Consider the following 23,432-nt stretch of genomic DNA (forward strand, 5'->3'; position numbering starts at 1 on the left):
ATATATTTCACACATTTGGGAACTGTTCAGGTGATATTCCCCACCCCCAGCCTGCTATGCACAGTGATGAGGTCTCTTCTGGTGCACCTTTGCTACTGCTTGTACGACAGAATAAATTAAGACTTGGAGATTTAAAGTATATTTAAATATAGGATCTCCCGTGGTTCTGTGTTACACGCTTTTTATCTGTTAACTGGGCTACTGCCTCATATAGTATTTGCTTGATCCTTGTTGTGTACTCCTTGAGCACAATTTTTAGCACACTCATTCATAGCTTCATTCATGGCTTGGGTTTCTCTCACCCTGCATTGTGCTGCATTGGGATGGGATATGTGCTATGCTGTTGGCTAAATTATTGCATTTCTTTTATTACCCTTTTTTTCTTGAATTGAGGCTTGTCTCCATTCACAGAATCCTTCAGTTCTTGTGATATAGTTCTCAAAACAATTGCCTTTTAGGAATCATCAAGCATCTCAAAAAGTGGTGTTGTGATGTGGCAAGTGAACAGCATCTACTTGGGAAAAGCGGAGTGGGGGAAAAAGCAGGAGTTCACAATCTTGAGTCCTCAGATAATGTTGGAACTACAACTTCCATCACCCCCAGCCACAATAACCATTTGGGCTGTTATATCTCAGGCCCCCTGGTTTAGAGGAAAGATGGTCTCTTAGGAAAGTAAAGCCTTCATGGCTTGCTAGAGAGTTAAATCTTAACTTTGACCTTTCTAAAAGTTTCTGGCCACTGGTCCTTTGAAGATGATGGCATGGTAAAGTAAAGGCAAAGTTGTGCCGTCGAGTTGGTGTCAACTCCTGGTGACCACAGAGCCTGGGGTTTTATTTGATAGAATACTGGAGGAGTTTACCATTGCCTCCTCCCATGCAGTGTGAGATAATGTCTTTAAGCACTTTCCTATATCGCTGCTGCCTGATATAAGTGTTTCCCATATTCTGGGAACCAGCAACCTCTTGTTTGCTAGGCAAGTCATTTCCCCACTACACCAGTAGGTGGCTTGATGGCATAGTACATACTTAAATTTAAAATAAAAATGCATACAATAATATCTTACCAGAGCAAATCTCATCTAAAATTTCTTTCAAAAATCTATCTCAAATCCTATACATTTTTGAGTGCTGCAATATTCTGAAAGTGCAGAACCTTTTTTTTTTTTTAAGTTAACTGGCATTGGCAACTAATTCATGAAGGACAAGTCTATCAGTGGCTAATCGTCTTATTGACTATTGACTGTAGGCTTAGAGGCAGCCTTCCTCTGAATACCAGTTGCCGGGATGCAACAGCAGGAGTGGGGACATGCCCTCACCTCTTGCCTGTGGGTTTCTTAGAGGGATCTGGTGGGCCACTGTGAGGAACAGGGATGCTGGACTAGATGGGCCTTGGGCCTGATCCAGCAGGGCTGTTCTTTGACATGGTCTCTGTGCTTTACATGATTGGGCTTTGTGCCTGTGTAGAGACCTCGTTGGAGTCTTTTCACGCTGAAATTTTTCTCTCTGAAGTGGGCGGTAGCCCCGCTCCCTCTGGAGTAGTATGAATGTGCCCCAGCAGTCCTCCTCAGTCTGTCTTCTTCCATCAACAGATCGACATCGCTGTGAGCTTCTCTGGTCTGAAAAACAAACAAATGAGTGTTCCTTCTCTTTTCCTCTATTTTGCTTCTTCTCTCTATTTCTCATTTTAGTTTTTTTCTCCCTTTCAGTTTGCGTCTTACTTTCCTTCCCGCATCTTCCGATGCCCTTTCGGGTAGGGCTTTTAGGCCCCTACCTTGCTTATGGCCAGCAAGGTCACATTTAAATACTGTGTCTAGTGTAGGGCTAAGCTTCCTTCCATCGATGGACACAATCACTATTTATTTTGCCCAGGAGGCACATAAGGTGGATGCTTGCTCCCACTGTGCTATGTTCACCAAACAAGTGAGAAAAAAACCACACCTCCCACCTTAGATCTTAGCTCTGGGAGCAGGCACTTAAATCTTCCCAAGAAGGAGTCTTTCCTTTGGAAACTCCTGCCATGCAAGCAACGGCAAACTTTTCTCCTCCCATTTCAGGCTTACAGCCCTCTACGCCTGCCTCTCTGCTCATGGATGTGGTCACTCCTGCTCCCCAGCAAGTTTCAGAGCCTATGGCTCCTAAAATGGCCGCTCCAGACCCAACCACCTCCATGGCTTCCTCCATTGGCTCTGCTTCATCAGCCCAAAGCCATCTGGTCCGATGAGCTCCACTTCATTAATTAAGAAGAAGAAAAAGAAACCACGACAAGCAGAGGAGGCACCTCAGCCTCTTAAACAAAAGCTCCTTTCTCAAGAAACCTCGGCTAAGCCCAAGAAGAAGTGCGAACTAGCTGGAGAATCCAGGTTGGGGTTGCTCCATTCGAACCTGACCAGTACCGAGACGTTTGCTACCGAACCTGACCCTGAGGAGCATGAAGAAGCTCTCGATACTGAGGAAGGTCTCAAACCTGAACAGGGGATCAAAACAGAGGGTCCCCATTATACTTTCTCAGAGACTGAGGACATCTCTTATGATCCTGATGTTTCAGACCTCGAAGGAGACCAACAAGAACATTCTTATGAACCCATACTCAGGTTTCAGGAGACTGATTTCGAAGCCATATTCGAGACTCTTTACGCACACTTCTGTAGGGAAAATAAGAGATCACGTCCAGCAGGCTTCCTCCAGACCAACTGTGGCCAGTCTTCCTACATTGATCAATATTATTCCCACTGGAATAAAAGACTGGCTTATCGTTCCTACCTACCAGAACCACCATATCGTCAGAGACAATGTGACTGCTACAATACCAAGTGGCAGGTCCCCAGAAGGACTTTCCCCAATGGCATTCCCATCTGGACCAGTGGGATTATGAATCTGTCCCTAGGGACCGCTCTTGTTCCCCACCTCGGTCATCCACCTGGGTGCCTAGACGACCTAACAGGACCATGCCTCCCTTTACTACTTAACCAGTTTGTAAATGAGATATCTGAGCCCCAGAAACCACCACCTCCTCCCCCACAATCAGCTTCCCTGGCACCACCAAAACGACAGGAACTACCTCTAGATCAAGAACCTCAGACTACTGAGACCTTGGCTTACACCCAACATACGGCAGCAGAGTCTTCGGATCCTGAAACTGAATACGAAGACCTGGATGCGCTCTCCCCACAGTCTGATCCCATATCCCTGGGCTCCACCCCTCCGGACCTTCTTTCTGATCAGGGACCTGGCTCATAATCTCGGAGGATTATAGACAACTAGTAATTTTAAGCCTGTTAAAATAACGGGCGCTAGTCTCTGGTTCTCCCTCACCCGGGCCAGACCCGCCCTCGTCTCTCCCCTCTCCATGGCCAGGACGGACCTGCCGCCGCCGTCTCTCTCCTTCGCGGGACCGGGCCGCCGCTGGTTCTCCCTTGCCCGGGCTGGACCCCCCCCCATCCTCTCTCCCCTTCCCCTGGCTGGGCCGGTCCTTAGGCGCTAGTAGCCTTCTCCGCCCTCCCCCGCCGTCTCCTCCCGCCCGGGCCCATGGGTTTTTTCAGCTCACTGCTTTTCGGATCTCCATGAAAATCACTTAAGAAATTGAAAATCATGAGAAAGCTGGAGATATGAGTACATTTTTCTAAACATATAAACTCTTCTGCCCATCAGCTTCCAATGAGAGAAGGGAGAGTGCATGGTCATTTTGCTGTAAACTTCCCAGAGACAGAAGTTTGGGGTGGTGTTCAAATGTAATAAATAAATAAAATGTTGTGATGCAGGAAGGATGCTTGCAAAGGGCAAGCCAGTTTGCCTATTTTCCTATTTAAATAACCCCCCTGTAACAAATTTGGCCATCTGGCAGGAACTGGGAGGAGTCAGAATTTCTCGAGCACACATCTTGAATACATTTGAGGGACAGTTCTGTGTGATTCAGAAGATTGCATCCTGCATTTTAAACACGATTTACAACGAAACAACCTCACTTGCTAGGAGTGAGTTAAAACAAAAGACATTTTTAAAAGCCTTGAATGTATCCAACCATCTTTCAAGCTGCAGGTTCCAAGCTGCGAGTTGTGGGAATGGTTTGGGAGAGCAGCAACAGGGATGTACCTGGCAACACACTGCTGATTAAATTTTAATAGACAGTCACCACTTGGGCAACCGGAGACAGCCAGCCCTTTTATCATCTCCCAGATGGAACTGCCTGCTGGTGGGGCTGAACGGATTCCAGCTGGAGCCCCTCCGTTTCTTGGCTGGCAGTTTGCTCCTGCGAGCTGATCACTCGGTGCTCCACACAGCCGAGCGGGCTGCTATGAGGCTGGCGCTTTGCTCGGGAAGCCTGGAACTCTGCAGCGGTCATTCAATTTCTCTCCCTCTCCCTGCTTACCTCCCGCCCACCTTGAAATCCAGGTCCTTCATCGGGAGCTTGCGTCCCTGATGTTAAAACATGAGGTGGGGTTTGGTGGCCGCCAACGAGCCCAGTCCCCCTGCTGCGGCCGTGGCTGCCGCTTCCCTCACTCCCCCCCCCACTGGAGAATAGGGCTGGGCGTGCAGCCAGCCCGCCTGCCCAGCGGCGGCCGCCTCTCCTCGGCCGGCCCAGCTGCCTGGCCCGCACAGTACCACTGGCTGCCCAGCTGGACCCTCACACCTCCATCGGCTGCCCAGCTGGGCCGAGCCGCCTCTCCTCCCCGCCATCGCCTACTCCTCCCTGCCGCCTACTTCTGCCCCCCCTTTTTTGCCGCCACTGTTTCCTCATTGGCTGGGCCCACGCAGCTCCGCCAGCCGGGCCCAGCCGCCTCTTCTCCTTGATGTGGCCGCCTACTCCTCCCCGCTGCCGCTGCCGCCGCCTCCCTCACCCCCCCCCCCCGGCGAATAGGCCTGGGCCTGTGGTCGGCCCGCCCGGCAGCGGCCGCTTCTCCTTGGCCAGCCTGCCCGGCGGCGGCGGCCGCTGGTCCTCTGCCCATCCGTCGGGCAGTGGCCGCTTCTCCTCGTCCCGCCGCTTCTTCTCCACCTGCCCAAACTTTGGAGTCCTAAGGGCGAGCCCGGCTGCTCCTGTGGTCTTCCCGGCCGGGCGGAGAGTTCCGCCGCCGCCTTTCCATCTCCTGGGGTCGGTCCGGCCCCGCTGCCTTTTCTCCGCTCCCTGTGGCGGGCCCGGCCACGCTGCCGCCGCCTCGGCTTTCCCCGCGGCAGGGCCGGTCCCGCCGCTGCTGCCTCTGCCCTCCCCGGTCCCCGCTTCTCCTCCTCCCGGATTGGGACCCAACATGGCCACCGTGTCTCTGCGGCCGTATCTTTCTCGGACTTTCTGGGCATGCGCTCCGCGCATGCCCAAAACGGCTGAGAAAGATACGGCCGCAGAGACACAGGCGCACACCTAAGCATTTTATTATAGAGGATACGTGGACTACATTTCCTGCATGGCTGCGTACTTGGGGGTCCAACTTGCCCAACATAAGTCAGATCCAGATCCTCTGTTTGGTCTCATCGAGGCAGACATGAGAGCTCCAGTGTCCCTTCCCCTCAGTGTGGCTTTACTCCATATCATGAAGTCATATGGCTGAAGCTGTCTTCACTACCTCATCCCACCAAGCACCTAGAGAGCTTCTACAGGGTGCACATTGCAGAGGAACAAACAGGAGCCTTCTTGCTGAAAAACTCACCCCCAATTAAGTGGTGGTGAAATCGTCCTTGTCCAAGAACAGGCTTCACCCAGCTTCTACCCCTCCTGAGAAAGAAGGGAGGAAATCGGACACATTTGGCAGGTGTGTTTACTCCATCTCCGCCCTACACCTCCATGTTGCTATCAAGTGTACAATGCTTGATACAACCTCTTCCTTTGGGAATGCCTAGCACCCTTCCTGGATCACCTCCCTCCAGAAAAAAAAAATCCCGCCAAAATTTTCATGCAGGAAGCAGCTTAGCTAGTCAAACAGGAGTTACATGCAGTGAGACACTCCAGAGTGTGTGGCTAAGGTCACGTCCACCTTGGTGGTTATCCACAGACACACCTGGCTTCACTCTTCGGGGCTAGCATATGATGCCCATACCTGCATAGAAGATCTGCCCTTTGAGGGAGATGTCCTTTTTGGCAAGAAGACAGATGAAACTCTTCTTTGTAATACTGCTCACTCCATGAGTCATCAGTCTCACACTACCAGACCTTACAAACCCAATAGATGGAACCGGCCACCGCCACAGCAGCCTTCCTCACAATACCACCAGGGGAGGTTGCTCTTTTCGTTCCCTGAGATATCAGTCCTATGGCAAATGTCTCTCTTTTGCCACTCAGCACCAGCCCAGCTCAAAGTCCAGGCCAGCACCTGCTTTCCCCAAGAAGCAGTGACTCCTGACTTGCAGCACCGACTTGGGACCCACCTTCCTCTGAGCCTGGGAAGCCATCACATTGGATTCATGGGTCCTTACGATCACCTGAGTCAGCTATGCTCTGGAATTTTCTTTGATACTCCCTTTAAACCTCCCCATCTCCACTGTCTCCACTGCTCCTATGTCTACTCTACTGTCAGAAGTTGCACCACTCCTACAAAAACAGGCTATAGAGCACTTACTGCACAGTCCCCAAGACAGATGGAGCCCATTCTAGATCTCCAAGAACTCAATTGCTGCATCACCTATTAACGCTTCTGCATGGTCACTTTACCTACCATCTTTGCCCTCCTACACATCACTGTTATCTCCACTTCATGGTTCAAGGCTACACTTTCCAGTACAGAGCTCTACCCTTCAGCCTCTCCTTCATGTCACATGTATTCACCAAGTGCATGGCTCCTGTCATGGCATTCCTGCAACAGCAAGACATTCAACTCTTTCCATTCTTGGATGACTGGCTCCTGGTTGCAGACACTCTGCAGGCCCTTTGGCAGGCACTTCAGTCCACCATTGCCCTGCTCACCAGTCTCAGCCTCCAGATCAATTACAAAAAATCCAAACTCACCCCATATAATTTCTAGGCCTTGTCTTCAACTCAGTCCTCGCGAGACTCTACTTGCCCGACCACAGAATTCAGGTATCTTATCCCTCGCTGCTACAGTGGCCGCCCAATGTTGCCACAGGGCTCAAGTTATCCAGCAACTTCTTGGCTATATGGCCTTCACCACTTACATTCTTCCTCACACTCGGCTCCGATCCCGGCCACTACAACACTGGTTTCTACGCATCTTCCATCCTCAACGCCACTCTCAAAACCACTGGTCATGTGTACTACTTCATGTTCACCTGTCCCTCTTCTGGTGGCAGGATCTCCGCAACCTACGTTTTGGATCCCCATTCCATTCTCTGCCCCCCCCTTTCGTTCTGATCACAGATGTATCAGATTGGGGCTGGGGAGCACACATGGAGGACCTTCACCTCCAAGGTCTCTGGACGCTGACAGAAGCCACCCATGACATCAGTTATCTAGCGCTCTTGGCAATTTTCAAAGCTCTTTGTGAGTTTCTTCCTCTCCTGAGCCACACTACCGTCACTATTCAAATGGACCATACCATTGTGAAATCCTACCTCAACAGACAGGGAGGTACAACCTCCTCAACTCTCCTTCATCTGGTCATGGACCTCTGGCACTGGTGTGTTTGGCACTCAATCATGTCCAGGGCCATCCATATCCGAGGCCAATACTCAAGTAGACTCTCTCAGCAGAGAGTGGGGTCAAGCTTCACGAATGGCAGCTACACTGCCTGACACTCAGGGCTCTCTTCCATAATTGGTTCCTCCTGGAAATAGGCCTCTTCGCTTCTCATCTGAATGCCCAATTCTGCCTTTACTGTTCCAGGGCAGGCGTCGACCTCAACTCCCTAGGCAGTGCCTTTGCCATCTTGTGGATGGGCTTATGAGTGTACCTGTTTCCTCCCATTCCGCTGATTCCCAGGATCCTGCTGAAGCTTTTACAGGACCAATGGGAATGTATCCTCATCACTCTGTGGTAGCCCAGGAGGCCCTGGTTTCCATGTCTCCCACAACTTTCAGATGGCACATACCACCAGTTCCCCCCGCTCCATCACCTCCTCTCTCAGCACTAGTCAGCTGCTGCATCCCGATGTCCTTCGCCTATGCCTCATGGCTTGGTGGATCAGACTTCCTTTCCACCGGATCTTCAACTCATCATTGCAGCTTCCCCCAAACCTGCAACAATAAAGTCCTGTCAGTCCTGGACCTATTTCATCTATTTCCTAACCTCCAAAGGCACCTTACCAGAAACGTTCTCCACTTAGCACGTCTATGCCTATCTCCTTTCACTTAAGAAACTGGGCTTGAAGATGGCATCTCTTGGAGTCCATCTAGCTGCCATAGTAGCCCATTCCTGTCCAGCTTTTACATCCTGCTTTAAGGATTCTTCTGTTATATGTTTTTAGAAGGGGGTCTCCCACTTATACCCAGACGCCCTTGTTATGGTCCCCTCTTAGGACCTTCCCTTGTTCTTACCTGTTTGATGGGGCCTGTGTTTGAGCCTATGGCCTCTGCCTGATGATCTCCTCTCCTGCAGAGTAGCCTTCCTGGTGGCCATCACTTCTGCTTGCCGAGTCAGTGAGCTCAGGGCCCTCTGGGTAGATTCACCTTACCTGCTTTTCCACAAGGACAAAATAATACTTCACATGGATGTCTCTTTTTTTACCCAAGATAGTTTCCTCCTTTCACCGCTTGCAACCTCTCTCTCTACCGGTGTTCTTTCTTAACCCAGAAGATGATGCCCAACGTTGCCTACACACGCTGAATGTTGAGAGTGTTCTGGCATTCTATGTCCATTGTACAATGGACTGGTGCTCCTCTCTGGCCCTGTTACTCTCTCATTTGGACCCCACTTGTGGCAAATAGGCTTTGGCCCAGACCATCTTTTGTTGGGTGACTCATACCATCAGGCTGTGTTACCAGATCGCAAAGAAACAAGTTCCTCCATCTTTGAAGGCACACTCCACTAGGGCTATGGCGGCATCGGCTGTCTTTGATAGAGCCATTCCTCTGGATGTTATCTGCCAGGCTGCTTTGTGGGTGTTACCTCACTCCTTTATACAGCACTACACCTTGGGCATCTGTTCTCGTTGAGATGCCGCCTTTGGCACTGTTGTACTACATTCACTCTTCGCATGATGTTCCACCTCCTGGTAAGGTTGGCATGGGGTGTAGCTTGCTATGCGCCCAATCGTGTAAAGCACAGAGACCATGTCGAAGAACGCCAGGTTGCTTACCTGTAACTTGGGTTCTTCTAGTAGTCATCTGTGCTCTCACACGCCTACCCATCCTCCGCCTTAGTCTTTTAGGTTGCCGGACTCATTGACCGAGGAGGACTGCTGGGGCACGTATACTACTCCAAAGGGGGTGGGGCTACTGCCCATTTCAGAGAGAAAATTTTCAGCTTGGAAAGACTTGGAGGTCTCTGTGCAGGTGCAAAGCCCAATTGTGCAAAAGCACAGAGGACCACTAGAAGAACTCAAGTAACAAGTAAGCAACCTGACATTTGCATGTTATTATAACATCCATCTAAAAAGCATGAAATTACTTTTAAATTGGGTAGTGTCTTTGGGTGGAAAGATTCAGTCAAACTCAAAATAATTAGACACATTCCATGGGATTACTCAAATAAGATGCTTGTACAAATGTACATGTAGTAGCTATTCTTTCCACTCCCCTCACTTTAAATCACTAAGGGCCCCCTTTATGTTACCTTTGCAGCATAATCCTTTTCCACACTGTTAAGATAATGTCAGAAAACCTAGGTCATGCAGAAGGGGACCCCTGGTGCAGCTTCTCCCCATACCATCATCAGTCCTCTTGGAAATGGGAGCAGTGCTCGTATAGAGAGGTGCCATAGTGTGTTTTGCCCACAGGTGGCATGGGGCTTCTGAAGTAACTGCTGTGGTGTAGCAAGAGGCTAGGCTGCAGTGGTTCTCCTGCTCTTGTGAGAAGGGGCCCTAAATAGTGATGAGAGGTGCTCCCAAAATTCTTGATAAGGAGAGACAGTAAGGTGGTGAGTGGCATGCTCAGTAGGTACGCTTCTTGTCTGCATTCCAAAATGAAGACTAATCCAGACTGGCAATTAAGCTTTTTGCATGGCTTAGCCTTGTTTTGGAGGGAAGTGAGTAGGAATACAGTGTCCAGTTCTGCGATAACGAAGATTGAACAGGCTGTGAGCACTCAATGATGACCTATTTTCTAGTTTCTTCATCCTGCAAAGGCAAACTTGGCATCACTCACATAAGTCGTTGCCATAGAAACGAAGGCATAGAGAGCTGCAGGAGAATTTAGCAGAGCTGCTTTGCAATATTTTTTAGTCTCAGTGTCGAGCCCTTTGGGCGATTGTGGAAAATTACTGAGCTGTACTGAATCTGTCAGTTTGTTTATGTCTCCTTATTAGGGGTCTCTATTTACAGTTAGCCCATTTAGTAAAAGCGTAGCACAAGTTGAGAGAAATTCCCCAGGGGGAAAAACCATCATTGTTAGGAAAGTTGCCTCACAATACTGATACATCCTGGAACAAAAGTGTGTTGGACTGTGAGTACTCAGTCAATACAACATAAGTGTGATGATGTGATGAGGTGATAAGGATAGTAAAATTATGGAGAAATAAACAAATGTGGTATCTTTGAGGATCTAGAAAGTTAGCTCTGGTTAAAGTTAGCCGCAGGAGTATGGATATCTTGAAAAATAGTTTTTGTAAACCTGCATTGCAGGAACAACTGGATTAGGAATCTAATAAATGCCTCTGGTTTCTTGAGCATTTTCCCCCCATTGTCATTTGCAAGTGGTTCAGCCCTCTGACAACATTGTATCACACAAACATTGTTGTATGCGTGTTTTCAATTAGGTATTGCTCCATTGTCTTCATAGGCGTGCAGAGACCTTGCTGATAAATCTGGATAAGTGGTGTGGTAGAATAGTGAAGAGTGTGAGCATGTCAGTCCCCAGTTCAGCTCTCATGAAATTGCTCAATGGCTTTTGGCAAATTGATCTTCTTTCCTCCATCTCTACCTTGCATTTGTAATATGAACGTAGTATGGGCCTACCCCACAGGGTGGTTGTCAAGATTCCTGAGATCTTGTCTACATAAATGCTAAGTCTTATTATCACTTACCTCTTTTGCCGGTAAGCCTTTATTGCCATGGCCCATGCTAGCTGGCAAGGTCCTCCTTCTTTTCCAATAACTCTAAGATACCACACTTGTGATGAGTAGTAGTAGTATATTCAGCTGCTGATGACTGTGACTCTTGGAATTACATTTTATTTCAAATAATTGCCAATAAATTCTATTTACTTTCATCCACATTTTTAAAATCAAAAACAGAAAACTAGCTTGCAGAAGAAAAAGGGCAGGCAAGCAACACTAGAATCAGTTGAGTTCAATGGTATATATAGCTGTCATATGAAGCTGCCTTTTCAGTACTGTGTTCAATGATTTTAATACTGCCTATCATGTTGAACTGCGAAGCAATTCAGCCTTGATTTCAAAATCATTCAATGGCTTCCTTTTGAATAAATGTTTGCTCTTCTCCCAGTGTGTATGCCTTTTAAAAAGTCTTGAAAAATGTGTGCTGATTTTGTACTATAGATTGGTTTATATTAGACCCCACTGAAATGGTGTTTTTTCTCCTCTATGTTCTTGTCATTGAAAGCCAGAATTTGGACAAGGGGATTTAAAACGCTTGTTAAAGCTATGGAAAATAAAATTTGACAAGTTCTTAATGGTTATTGGCCGCTAATGACCTTGTTCTTTAGTATTATAGCAGGGTAATGGCAAAAAGAAAGCATCATATTCAGGGTAAAAATATTCTGATATGCCTTTGACAAGAAATTGCTGCTGTTGGGATAAAATATTTACCAGCAACCTTATGTGAACAATATATTATTGTAGGCATTTATGCTGTTTCTGTAGTGCTCTTAATGATCCTTGTGACCTTCTCTAAATAAATGGGTGACTTTCAGCTAGGTAAACAAGAAAATGGTTTTAACTGAGTCAGATTTCTAAGAATATCACCTTTCATTTTCTGTTATATTTCAAGCCTTTAAGGTTTGAATGAAACATACAAAATATATCTTCAACATGTGTCCTATGGAATGGCTTTTCAAAAGTGTGATCAACAGGGCAGTTTCTTTTGTGAAGATATTGTCGCCTATGAAATACGCAATGCTCTTGCTCATAGTTGTTTGTGATGTGGGTTAGAAGAGGGAGGGATGAGCTGCATACGTCAAAGCCACTATGTTGGAACAATTCCCTGAAGTCGCTGGAAAGTAGAACCGTTGGTTCATGGGACCACTAAAGAGATATACAGAGGGCAAGAGTGGGGCAGAAAGAGCAAGCGGAAGGTGTAGGTACGGGAGACAAGCCCTACATATAATGATTAGTGAGTAATAAAGATGGCAACTAGAGGGAGGAAGAGGGACTGAAGGGACTTCTGTATTTAAAGTGACAGTTAAGGTTTTGGGCATGTGACTCCGTCTGGCAAAAACTATGTTCCAGGTTTTACAAATCATTTGAGAATGTCTTTTACTCAATCAAGCTAGATAGAGCTTACTAAGTGGTTGTCTCTGCATTTATTCCTACCTATCCATCTTCTTTCTCTTCCACCTAGGCGACAGAAGGCCAGGGAAAGGCAACAAAAGTTGTTAGCTGAATTTGCATCAAGACAGAAAAGCTTTATGGAAACTGCCATGGATGTTGGTAAGCATCTAACCTCTTGAATTGTGTGTAGCTCAGTTCTGAAGGAGCTTGGAAACTAGGCTAGAGGAATAAACTAAAAACTGTATCTAGGATACATTTAATTAAAAAAAGTTATTGCTACTACTAGGAAGAGATTCTGAAGAGAACAAGGAACAGCTTCCCCTTTGGCCTCTGTTTTGGGGCATCCAAATAACTATTTTTCCATGCCCAGTGGTGGACCCATGAGAATAGTGACTTTGATTCAAAATGGGGCTACATTTGTCTGTAGGGATTCTGTCTGTAGGGGTGCAGGATAAAGTTTGGTTCCTTGTATGAATTATGTCTCCTTAGAATGTATGCCAAGGTACAAAAATTGTGTGATGTTAACGAATCTGAGAAACAATGGAGAGGCTAAATTCTTTTTAAAAGAAGGTAATGTCAATGACAGTTCATATAGGCTAGTACATAGGAAACTGCTGTACGCTGAATCAGACTATTGGCCCATCTAGCCTGGGATTGCCTATTGTCTTCTCCCAGTCCTACCTAGAGATGCTAAGGGTTTGAACCTGGGATTTTCTGCGTGCAAATCAGATGCTCTTATCACTAAGCTATGGTCTCACGCCTCTGGTTCATGTCCATTTCTATGTCATAAGTATACATATAAAACAAGTGTAGTGTTGACTTCTCTCAACACATGTACATGTCTTTCTCAACAGCTTCTTGTACACATTGAACTGGTAGGGAGAGTGGGGAAAGGATGTGATTGGATCCTCAAAGTAAAGAAACCACTATTTCCCAGTAGTCCCTGCCAGGAATTAGCAGAACCATTCAGGGATAATCCTACAGATACCTGACAGGCCTTTCAGTTATATTGCCAGCACTTATCATCCTCATTATCAAATATGGCTGGAAAATGTTTGTCAAATCTGGCTGACAAGATACAGTTTTATCTGATTTCTAAAGTATCAGGACCACGAAAATATCCCAGTACATACCAACAAAGGTACAGATATCTGATATTATGCCGGTGTGTCTGAAGCACCAATAATCAAAAGTGGGAGGTAGGAGATGAAGTTGTATCTGAGTGGGGGTTTGAAATAAACACATTTATTTATTTATTACATTTCTCTACTGCCCTATCTGAAGGCTCTGGGATATGGCTTCTTGAGCAGGCACCATCCAGTCAAATGTTGCAGCATTTCCACTTCCTGTAGTCAGCCTTTCTGGCCAGGATAAACATGGTAGTGCAAATAGTATACCACATCCCTTGTATTAGTATTACTAGATAGTGCAAATGCAAATTGATCTATATAGCAGAATAGTAATGTACTTCCCAGAAGCCAAGTTCTGACTCTGAAGATGAACCAGTGGATCCCCAGTCAGTACCAAACAGAAGTGATTTAGGGAGTGAAGGAGGCATTTACCATTTGTCTAAAATGATTTTTTAATAAATGCTTTGGTAACTCAAATCATCTGTCGTTATGGTCTGGGCATATGATTCAGCAACCTCGTTGATGCTCAGTAGGTCTCAGTCTCATCAGTGTCTGAATGGGAGACATCATGGGAATCTTGTGTATACTGCCTTGAGTTTTGTGAAAGGAAGGATATAAATGAAATAATTCTTGGTTGCCTAGTTTGTAGCATGATGCCACAAATGATGTAAACAGCAGGTTTTTATTATAGTTGTTACGCTTGAGATTTGATAACCTTCAGATCTCAGTAGTCCGTCACAACTGGGTCTTCTGTGCCTGCACAGGAGGCCTGCAGAAGTATCTATAGCTCCCTTTAGGCACTCTCCGACCCTTTAAGGCATAGTGATATCAGAGCCTACAAAGCCGGCTGTAGAGCACCCACCTCTTCAGTTCCTTCTTGTCCACCACTTGTGCTGCCTCTTGAAGGATCTGCTCCTGTTCCCTTGTTCCTGTGAGAAAGTGAATATTATTATTTGGACTGTTTTCTGAGAACTCTTTATCTAACTCTCCTGTGCTTTGACCTTGACTCTATTTTTGACTGTTCTTCTGTCTCTTGGATTTAATGCTCTGTTTGGATTGCTTGACTACTCTTGGATTGTTTGGCTACTCTTTGACTTGTGTTTCTGGACTTGGCATTTTACCTCTGATTTGGCTGACCTCAGATAGTTTTTTGGACTTGGCTATGTCTGCTCTTAAAAGTTTTAACAGCAACCTGCAGGGGCACTATGCCCTCCTCTGATGGCCATGCTGACTGCTTCATGTGTTTGGTGGATAGTCATAATACCAGTAACTGCATGGTCTGTTTGTCACTTAAGAAAAAGACCCATCTAAGCAAGGAGCTACGACTGAAAGCCTCTTTGTATGAAAATATTCTATGTCCAGTTACTCTGAGGCCGAGCCTGCCGTTGCTGCTGAAAACAACGCCGTCTAGCCTCTTGGTGCCGCCAGCGCCCACCCCATTGATGTCCACTACTTCTGCAAGTGTGAATTTTAAGAAGCCCGTGGAGAGAGGCCGAGAACACTCCCGGAAACATAAGCTTTTCCGCCACCACTCGTCTGTGGAGTGGTGGGCTCTCCTTCAGCTATGCAATGACTCCTACCTTCGCCTTCGACCTCGACGGGACCTCCTCATGAGAGATGAGGGTCTGGTCCTGGACCATGCCCTTCGGACCTCCTTGCTAACAGTGTAGAGGCTGAAATTTTAGACAAGATCCTGTTAAATGAGACAAATGACTCTACGAGACAGGTCTATATGTGCAAATGGAAGCGTTTCATGTCCTATGTGTCTGTTAAGGACTTTCACCTGCTCCAGGCTTCGATCTACCAAATACTTCTCTACCTTGCCTTTCTCAAGGGTTTGAGTCTCTCCAACACCTCCTGTAAGGTTCACCTAGCTGCCATCTTGGCTCACCACCTGGGCTGGGATGGCAAGTTGGTTTTTGTTCACCCTAACTCTAAACATTTTTTGAAAGGGGTTAACAACCTGTACCCTCTGGTGATGGCACTGCCTGGTTGAGCCTTGGAGCCTCTTACTTGTACTGTCCATGCTTACAGAGGCCCCCTTTGAACCCCTGTTGTCAGCCTTCATGAAACTGCTGTGCCTAAAGTCTACCTTCCTTATGGCCATCACGTCTGCAAGACGTGTAAGTGAACTCACGGCTCTAAGGCCTGATTCCCCATATACTAAATTTTACCCGGACAAGGTGGTCCTGCTTCTGGATCCTGCTTTTCACCCTAGTAAAGGTTTTGCCACTTCTAGACAAAGATTGTACAATTGGCTGGTGCAACTGATCTTCTGTTATAAGAAGCAAGGTGTTCAGCTGCCCTCTAAAATTTGAGCACATTCCACTAGGACTTGTTCACTTCAGGTCTCATGGACTCGAGGAAAACCTTTAAACGTTATTTCTTGAGCCGCAGCACCTTACTTTTTTCAGACCAGCATGATTTTGCCTGTTGTACCTAGGAGAGGACCATATCTTCTGCTCTTGTAAAGTCTGCCTCTCCCTTCTGAAGCAGATTAAATGGAGTCGGGAATTATGGTTGCAGGCTGCACTTTACAATACTGCCTTGCGCCTGCCGACTCCAGTGCCATCAATATCGACAACGACAACATCTATCTTAAACTCCGCTCCGTCTAAGCCTTCATCTGATTCCACTTTAGGTACCTTTAAGAAGCCGAGGGACATCCCTAAGGAATCCCACCACAAACATCACAAAAAGAGGAAGCACAAGGACTCAGAGTCCTCGATTGCCCCAAAGCACCCTAAGACATTGTCGGCGCCTTTGGCATTCATGTTGATGCCACCTTTGGCCTTTCTGGCTTCGACCAAGTCAGCTTCTTCATCGACCAAGGTCCATACATCTTCGGCTACGACTTCTTCTCTGACACCTATGGAAGTTAAATAAGCTAAAGCCATCTTTCACTCCTCAGGATCAGCCTACTGGTCCCTCTCCTTTCAAGTATCCTGTTGATCCTCCTCCTGTGCTCCAGTCTCCACTCTTTCAACCTGCCACCCCAATTCTTCCACCTGTTCCTCCTTCTCATGTTCCATTTCAACCAGGTGACCCTGTTTGAGCCATCATTATTACCACCAGATGCTCCTGTTTTCCCTGATACATGTCTCTCAGATGAGGAGTACATTTCCACTTCTGAGTCTGATGATGATTCCACCGTTATGGAAACTCCTTCTGGCATAACAGGAATGGAGGTCACAGTCCCATCCTGGATGTCTGTTCCCTGAATGACTTTATATATACAAGGAAATTCCGGATGCTGACTTTGCAGCGACTTCTTCCCCTACTGTCTGGAAAGGAGTGGTTTGCCACCCTGGGCCTGAAAGATGCTTATTTCCATGTCTCCATTTGCCCACATCTTCAGAAGTATTTACGTTTCATGGTGGGGGACCAGATCTTCCAGTACACTGCTCTCCCTTTCAGGTTGTCCACGGCTCCACGCAGGTTCACAAAGCATGTGATACTACACTTGATCTTAGTCAAAAGGCTGAGAAGCTGACAGCTCTAGCTCAGTACTGCAAGAACAATAAACTAGAAATAAAAACTTTTAAAAACCCCTAAAGTTATGGCTTAAACTATCCCTCAACCCTCGGGGCTTGGCCCCTCTGACCCTACAGGAAAATTTCCAATCTTCCTGGAAAAGGGTAGTGTGGACTAAATTGTCTCTTCTGGGCTGTACCCCACCCCCCTCTCTTACTTGCTATGGGCCATGATCAGGCGAAAACAGTCATCAAACCCCCTAGAGCCTTTGGAATCAGGTGGTATATACATGAAATAAATAATAAAAGAAACAGAGCATAATGGACACTGAGCGCCAGACAGACCTAGGTAGAGTTCCATCCTTTCTGTTCACAGAAAGAATCAGACACTCTGCCTCCCCTGCCGCATACCTGTCACAGCTAGAAATCCCTAGCCACAGAAGGGCTTAAATTCAGAAAGATCCCAGTTGCAGAAAGACTTTGTCCCTGTGACACTGGGGAGGTAAAAACCACAGAACGTATACTCCTTTTTTGTCCCTTTTATAGAGACATTCGTGCCAAGTTTATATTTCCACTATTTCACAAGTACCCTGGCGATGCAAACCATGTCTATACCCGGTTGCTGCTCTCGGATGAAGACCCGACCTTCACATATAATGCTGCCAAGTTCTGCGTGGCAGCATGTAGGATCCTCCGGGTCATGACTGCTAGGCCATTTCCTGGCCTCAGCTCTGCATAGTTCTAAACTGCTGATTATATTATTATTTTTAATATTCCTGTTTAGATGTTTTATTTTATATACTCTGTTTTAGCCACTGCTTTTTGCATTTTATACCACATTTTATTTTATATGCTTATAATTTTAATAATTTTATAGCTACTCCCTTTTTTAAGGGTAGCAGCCTTTTAGTATTATATTATAGCTTTATAGCATTAGAGTAGAAAGTTAAAATAACCTAGTTGTATGGTTCCATACTTTGTTTTAATTATGCTCTACTGCTTTATCTTATGCTGGTCTTGGACCGTAATAAAGATGATTGATTGACTGATTACAAAGTTTGAGTGCAATGATTGCTCATTTGAGGATGCAGGGGATATCTATCTTCCCTTTTCTAGACGATTGGCTAATCACGTGGCACGACAGAGACCTCCTCCAAATCCATATTGCAGAAGTTCTCTCTCTCTTGGACACTCTTGGCATCCAGGTCAACTGGAAGAAGTCCAACCTGCCTCCTCAGTGCTCCTTTCCCTATATAGGAGCTGTTCTTGATGCAAGCCTTAAGTGAGCATTTGTTCCTCCAGACAGACAATTGATCATCTGGAACACCGTTTATGTCTTACACTCCAATCTGTCCCAGACTGCTCAGTCTATACAGTGCTTCTTGGGCCTCATGGACACTTATACTTCCATGGTGCCCTACATGAGGCTATGGATGTGTCGCCTGCAGCTGTGGCTGCTTCCAACCCAATGTAGACAATCAGAATCTCCAGCTGATGCTTCTGAGGCTTGTCTTGGACTCTCTTCTGTGGTGGATCTAGCCAGAGAATGTCAATGTTGGCTTTCTGTTCCAGCCTCCTATGCCTTCAATTTCACTCATCACAGATGTTTCTCTCATAGGCTGCAGCCTATGTGTGGGCCTACGCACCCTGGGCCTATGGAATAGTCAGCAGGCTTCACTGCACACCAACTGCCTTGATCTCATGGCAGTCTACCTGGCCCTGAAGTTGTTCCCTTCTCTCCTGTCCTGAAAAACAGCCCAGGTGATGTTGGACAGCACCACAATCATAGCGTATTTGAACCATCAAGGGGGCACAGTTTCAAAATCCTTATGCAATCGGCCATTCAGATATGGCACTGGTGAATTTACCCCTTGGCTCTACATATAGCAGAGTCAACAACGTTCTGGCAGACAGTCTCAGCAGACAAACCAGCACTGCCTGCTAGTATGAGTGGGAACTTCACAGTGATGCCCTAGCTTTTTCTTCCAACAGTGGGGGAATCCTCCTTTTTGCCAACTGGGAAAACAAGAAATACCCATCTTACTGTTCAAGAGCTTCGGTAGGCATGGGGTATTTAGGAGACGCCTTCCAGATCCCTTGGACAGGGAAGTTCTTCTACATCTTCCCTCCCTTTCCGCTCCTGTCCAGGGTTGTGAGCAAGACTTTGCTTCAGTGAATGAACTGCATTCTAATCACCCTGTGGTGGCCAAGGCAGGCCTGGTTCCCTCTTCTCTTCCACCTGTCTCAGGGATTCCACCACTGTCTTTGGCACTGCCTGGACCTCCTTCACCATAGCCTCAAGATCCTGAACATGACAGCATGGAGGCTGACCTTTTGAATAATAATCTCCATGAATGGAAGGCCTCCATGAGGCACAATTACACCTGCAAGTGGAAGAAATTTTCTGTTTATGCTTGGTCCAAGGCTTTTGATCCCTCCACAGTTTCGGTCTGCCAGGTCTTACTTTTATTAAGCACAGGATTGTCTAACTCATCTATCAAAGTACACATGTCTGCACTATCTGGGATGCACCCAGGCTGGGGATCCACATCCCTTTTCTCCCATCTGGACTGCAAGCATTTTTTTTTTTGAAAGGCTTGAATAATCTCTTTCCTCGAGTCAGAGAACCAGTGCAACCCTGAAGTCTTCCCGGTCCTCTCTTTTCTCACGGAAGAGCTCTTTGAGTCCCTGACTTAAACAGCCATCAAGTTGCTTACCTCTAAAGTTGCCTTTCTCATCACAATTACAACAGCCAGGAGGGTCAGTGAGCTTTCCACTCTAAGGATTGATGTTCCCTATACAGTGTTTTACCCTGACAAGGTGGTGATGTGTACCCACCCAGCCTTTCTCCTAAAGATAGTGTCGGATTTTCATATTAATCAAGACATCATTTTGCCCACCTTTTCCCCTCTGACCCCGTGTCTCTCCTAACATTCATTACGTTCTTTGGATGTCATTGGGGCTCTGCTCTTTTACCTGGCATGCACTAAGGACTTCAGGCGTACTCACAGACTCTTCATTACCTTTGAGAGTCCCAATAGGGGACAACTTGTTTCCAGAAAAAGGCTGTCTGAGTGGCTGGTTGAGTCTATCCTGTTCTGCTATGAGAAGCAAGGACTAGCTATGCCTTCTGCCATCTGGGCTCATTCTACAAGGGCAATGGTGACTTCAGCTGCTCACCTGTTAGGAGTGAGCTTCACTGAAATCTGCAAGGCTGCCACCTGGTTGTTGATCAACCTTTTATTTAACACTATGCCCTTGACATCTGCTCTGCAACTGAGGCTAATTTGGGTGCTCCATTCTTAAGAAGGTTCTTTAGATCCTGCCTCCTTCTATTTAGGAGCTAGGTACACACCCAATGTTTGGAATGATACCAAGCCACAAGAAAGATAAACAGGTTGCTTACCTGTAACTTTTGATCGTTTGGTGGCCAGGTATCATCCAGCCTCCCCACTTATGGGATTCACTTACCTTCTTCCCTTACCTGCCTTCTCTGAAGAAGTTTCAATCCAATGTTGTCTGACCAGGAACTGAGGAGAAAAGTGCTTGGGTGCCAAAAGAGACTGAGTGTGCTCTGTGTGTGAAGGGCAGGGCTTCAGAGCACTTCGAGGAGCAGATGAATCCTTCCGCAGTGGCTGCTGCACAGGCACAGAGCCCAATGTTGTGAATGATACCGGACCACCAAAAGATCAAAAATTACAGGTGAGCAACACTGCCCCAAACTCATAGCTCTAGGTAGTTTACAATAAACATACAATTAAAACAAAATCAAAACATTAAATTTAAAATTTAAGACATGTTAAAAGTGTTAAATACTGAAAAGTGATTAAAACTGAAAATCTAACTAAAAACCTGGGTGAACAAATAGGAACATAGGAAGCTGCCATATACTGAGTCAGACCACTGGTCCATCTAGCTCAGTATTGTCTTCAGTGACTGTCAGTGGCTTCTCCAAGGTTGCAGGCAGGAATCTCTCTCAGCCCTATCTTGGAGATGCCAGGGACGGAACTTGGAACGTAGATGCTCTTCCCAGAGCGGCTCCATCCTCTAAGGGGAATATCTTACAGTGCAAACACTTCTAGTCTCCCTTTCATATGCAACCAGGGCGGACCCTGCTTAGCTTAAGGGGACAAGTCATGCTTGCTACCACAAGACCAGCTCTCCTCTCCCTTGTCTGGCGTTTTAAGTCAGATGTGCCTTGTCTGACTTTTAAAAAGTTTTCAGAGATGGGGAGGCTCTTATTTCAACAGGGAGCGCATTCTAAAGCCTCTGGGCAGCAATGGAGAAGGCCCATCGCTGAGTAGCGACCAGATGAGCCGGTGGCAACTGTAGACAAATCTCTTTGGATGATCTTAATGGGTGGTGGGGATCATGGTGAAGAAGACATTCTCTTAAATACCCTAGGCCTAAGCCATTTACTACAACAAATATTTATAAATTACTATGAATATTTATGTAACACTTTTCAACCAAAGTGCACAAAGCGGTTTACATAGAAAAATAAATACATAAATAAAACGGTCCCCTGTCCCCAAAGGGCTCATAATCCAAAAGAAATATAAGGCAGATACCAGCAACAGCCACTGGAGGGATGCTGTGCTGGAGCTGGATAGGGCCAGTTGCTCTCCCTCTGCTAAATAAAAGAGAATCACCACTTTAAAAGGTGTCTCTTTGCTCAATTAGCAGGGTTTCAGGGCTTTATAGCTTATAACCAGCACCTTGTATTTTGCCCAGAAACTTATTGGCAGCCAATACAGGAGTAATATGGCCCCTCTGAGATGACCCAGAGACCAGCCTGGCTGTACCACCTGCAGTTTCTAGACTACGTACAAAGGCAGCCCCACATTGCATGCATTGCAGTAGTCAAGTATGGAGGTTACCAGCATATGTACGGAGATCCTTTACCTCAAGAAAACGATGCAGCTGGCATATCAGCTGGAGCTGATATAAAGCACCTCTGTCCACCACCTCAACCTGGAACACTAGAGAGAGGTTTGGATCCAGAAGCACCCCCAGAATGCATACCCGTTCCTTCCGGGGAAGTGTGACCCCATCCAGAACAGGCAGATCAATATCATCTCCTGAGTTCTGACCTGACACAATAAGTACTTCAGACTTATCTGGATTCAGTCGCAGTTTTTATCCCTCATCCAGTCCATTACCGTCTCCAGGCAGGCATTTAAGGAGGTTATGCCTTCTCCTGATGATGTTGACATGGAAAAATAGATTTGGGTATCATCAGCATACTGATAACACCCTGTACCAAATCTCCTGATGATCTCTCCCAGCAGTTTCATGTAGATGTTAAACAACATTGGAGACAATATGGACCCTGAGGGACATCATTTGAAAGTTCCAATTTTGAACAGTCTCCATCTGGAATCTGCCAGAAAGGTAGGAGTGGAACCACCACAGAGCAGTGCCTTCCACCTGCAGCCCCCTTTTACTTTCCAGAAGGATACAGTAGTCAATAGTATAGAAAGCCACCAACAGATCCAAAAGGACCAACAGAGTCACACTCCCCTGTCGATTCCCAATTGGAGATCATCCCCCAGGCTGACCAGGGCAGTCTCCACTCCATAGCCTGAATGAAAGCCAGTTTGAAATGGGTCTAGATAATCAATTTTCTCCAAGACTGTTGGAGTTTGGAGGCCACCACCCTTTCAATTACCTTACCAGATCATATAAGGTTGGAGACAAGCCTGTAATTGCTTAGCTTGTAATTGCTTAACGAGGAATCCAAAGCAGGCTTCTTAAAGAGTTCTAATAATTGCCTCCTTGAGACAAGTATGCATCCTGCCCTTCCTCAGAAAAACATTTATAATATCTACCGGGCCTTCTACTACAATTCTCCAGCTGATAATATAAGCCAAGTCGGACAAGGATCAAGAGAAGAGGTAGTAGGCCACACTGTTTCAAGCAGCTTATCCACATCTTCAGGAGTCATAAACTGAAACTGATCCAGCCTAAGCACATAAGAGGAGACGCTGGACACCCCTTCATCAGACGCTGCAGTAATTATGGAATCTGAATCTAAGTTGGCCCAAATATGAGAGATTTTATCCACAATTAAAAATTGATGGTTCCATATTCTGATTCAAGGAAGGAGGGACATGAACTTAGTCCTCTCACAACCCTGAACAACTCAGCTGGACATGAACTTGTGGATGTAATACAGGCAGAAAAGAATAACTTCTTTGCTACACGTATCGTCTGAGCATAAATCTTCAAATGTGCTCTATGTTGTAATCTGTCAGATTCGATTCTAGTCTTTCTCCACTTGTGCTCCAGTCTACTTTGCTGCTTCAGCACCCATAGTTCTTCTATGTACTAGGGAGCCAGTTTCGAA

At 46.4% G+C, this 23,432-nt stretch overlaps 1 protein-coding gene across 6 annotated transcripts in view; it reads left to right on the top strand.

Moving 5' to 3' along the window:
- The window catches only part of UBR3 (ubiquitin protein ligase E3 component n-recognin 3), a 198,117-nt gene that overhangs the window by 84,336 nt on the left and 90,349 nt on the right, over positions 1 to 23,432 (top strand). For all 6 annotated transcript variants that reach the window (XM_053265271.1, XM_053265280.1, XM_053265289.1 and 3 more), the window contains one exon: positions 12,551 to 12,639. In XM_053265271.1, the coding sequence (XP_053121246.1) occupies positions 12,551 to 12,639 (89 nt within the window). The remainder of the gene's footprint in view (positions 1 to 12,550; positions 12,640 to 23,432) is intronic.

The sequence above is a fragment of the Hemicordylus capensis genome, chromosome 1, assembly GCF_027244095.1.
Source record: "Hemicordylus capensis ecotype Gifberg chromosome 1, rHemCap1.1.pri, whole genome shotgun sequence".
NCBI classification, from domain to species: Eukaryota; Metazoa; Chordata; class Lepidosauria; order Squamata; family Cordylidae; genus Hemicordylus; species Hemicordylus capensis.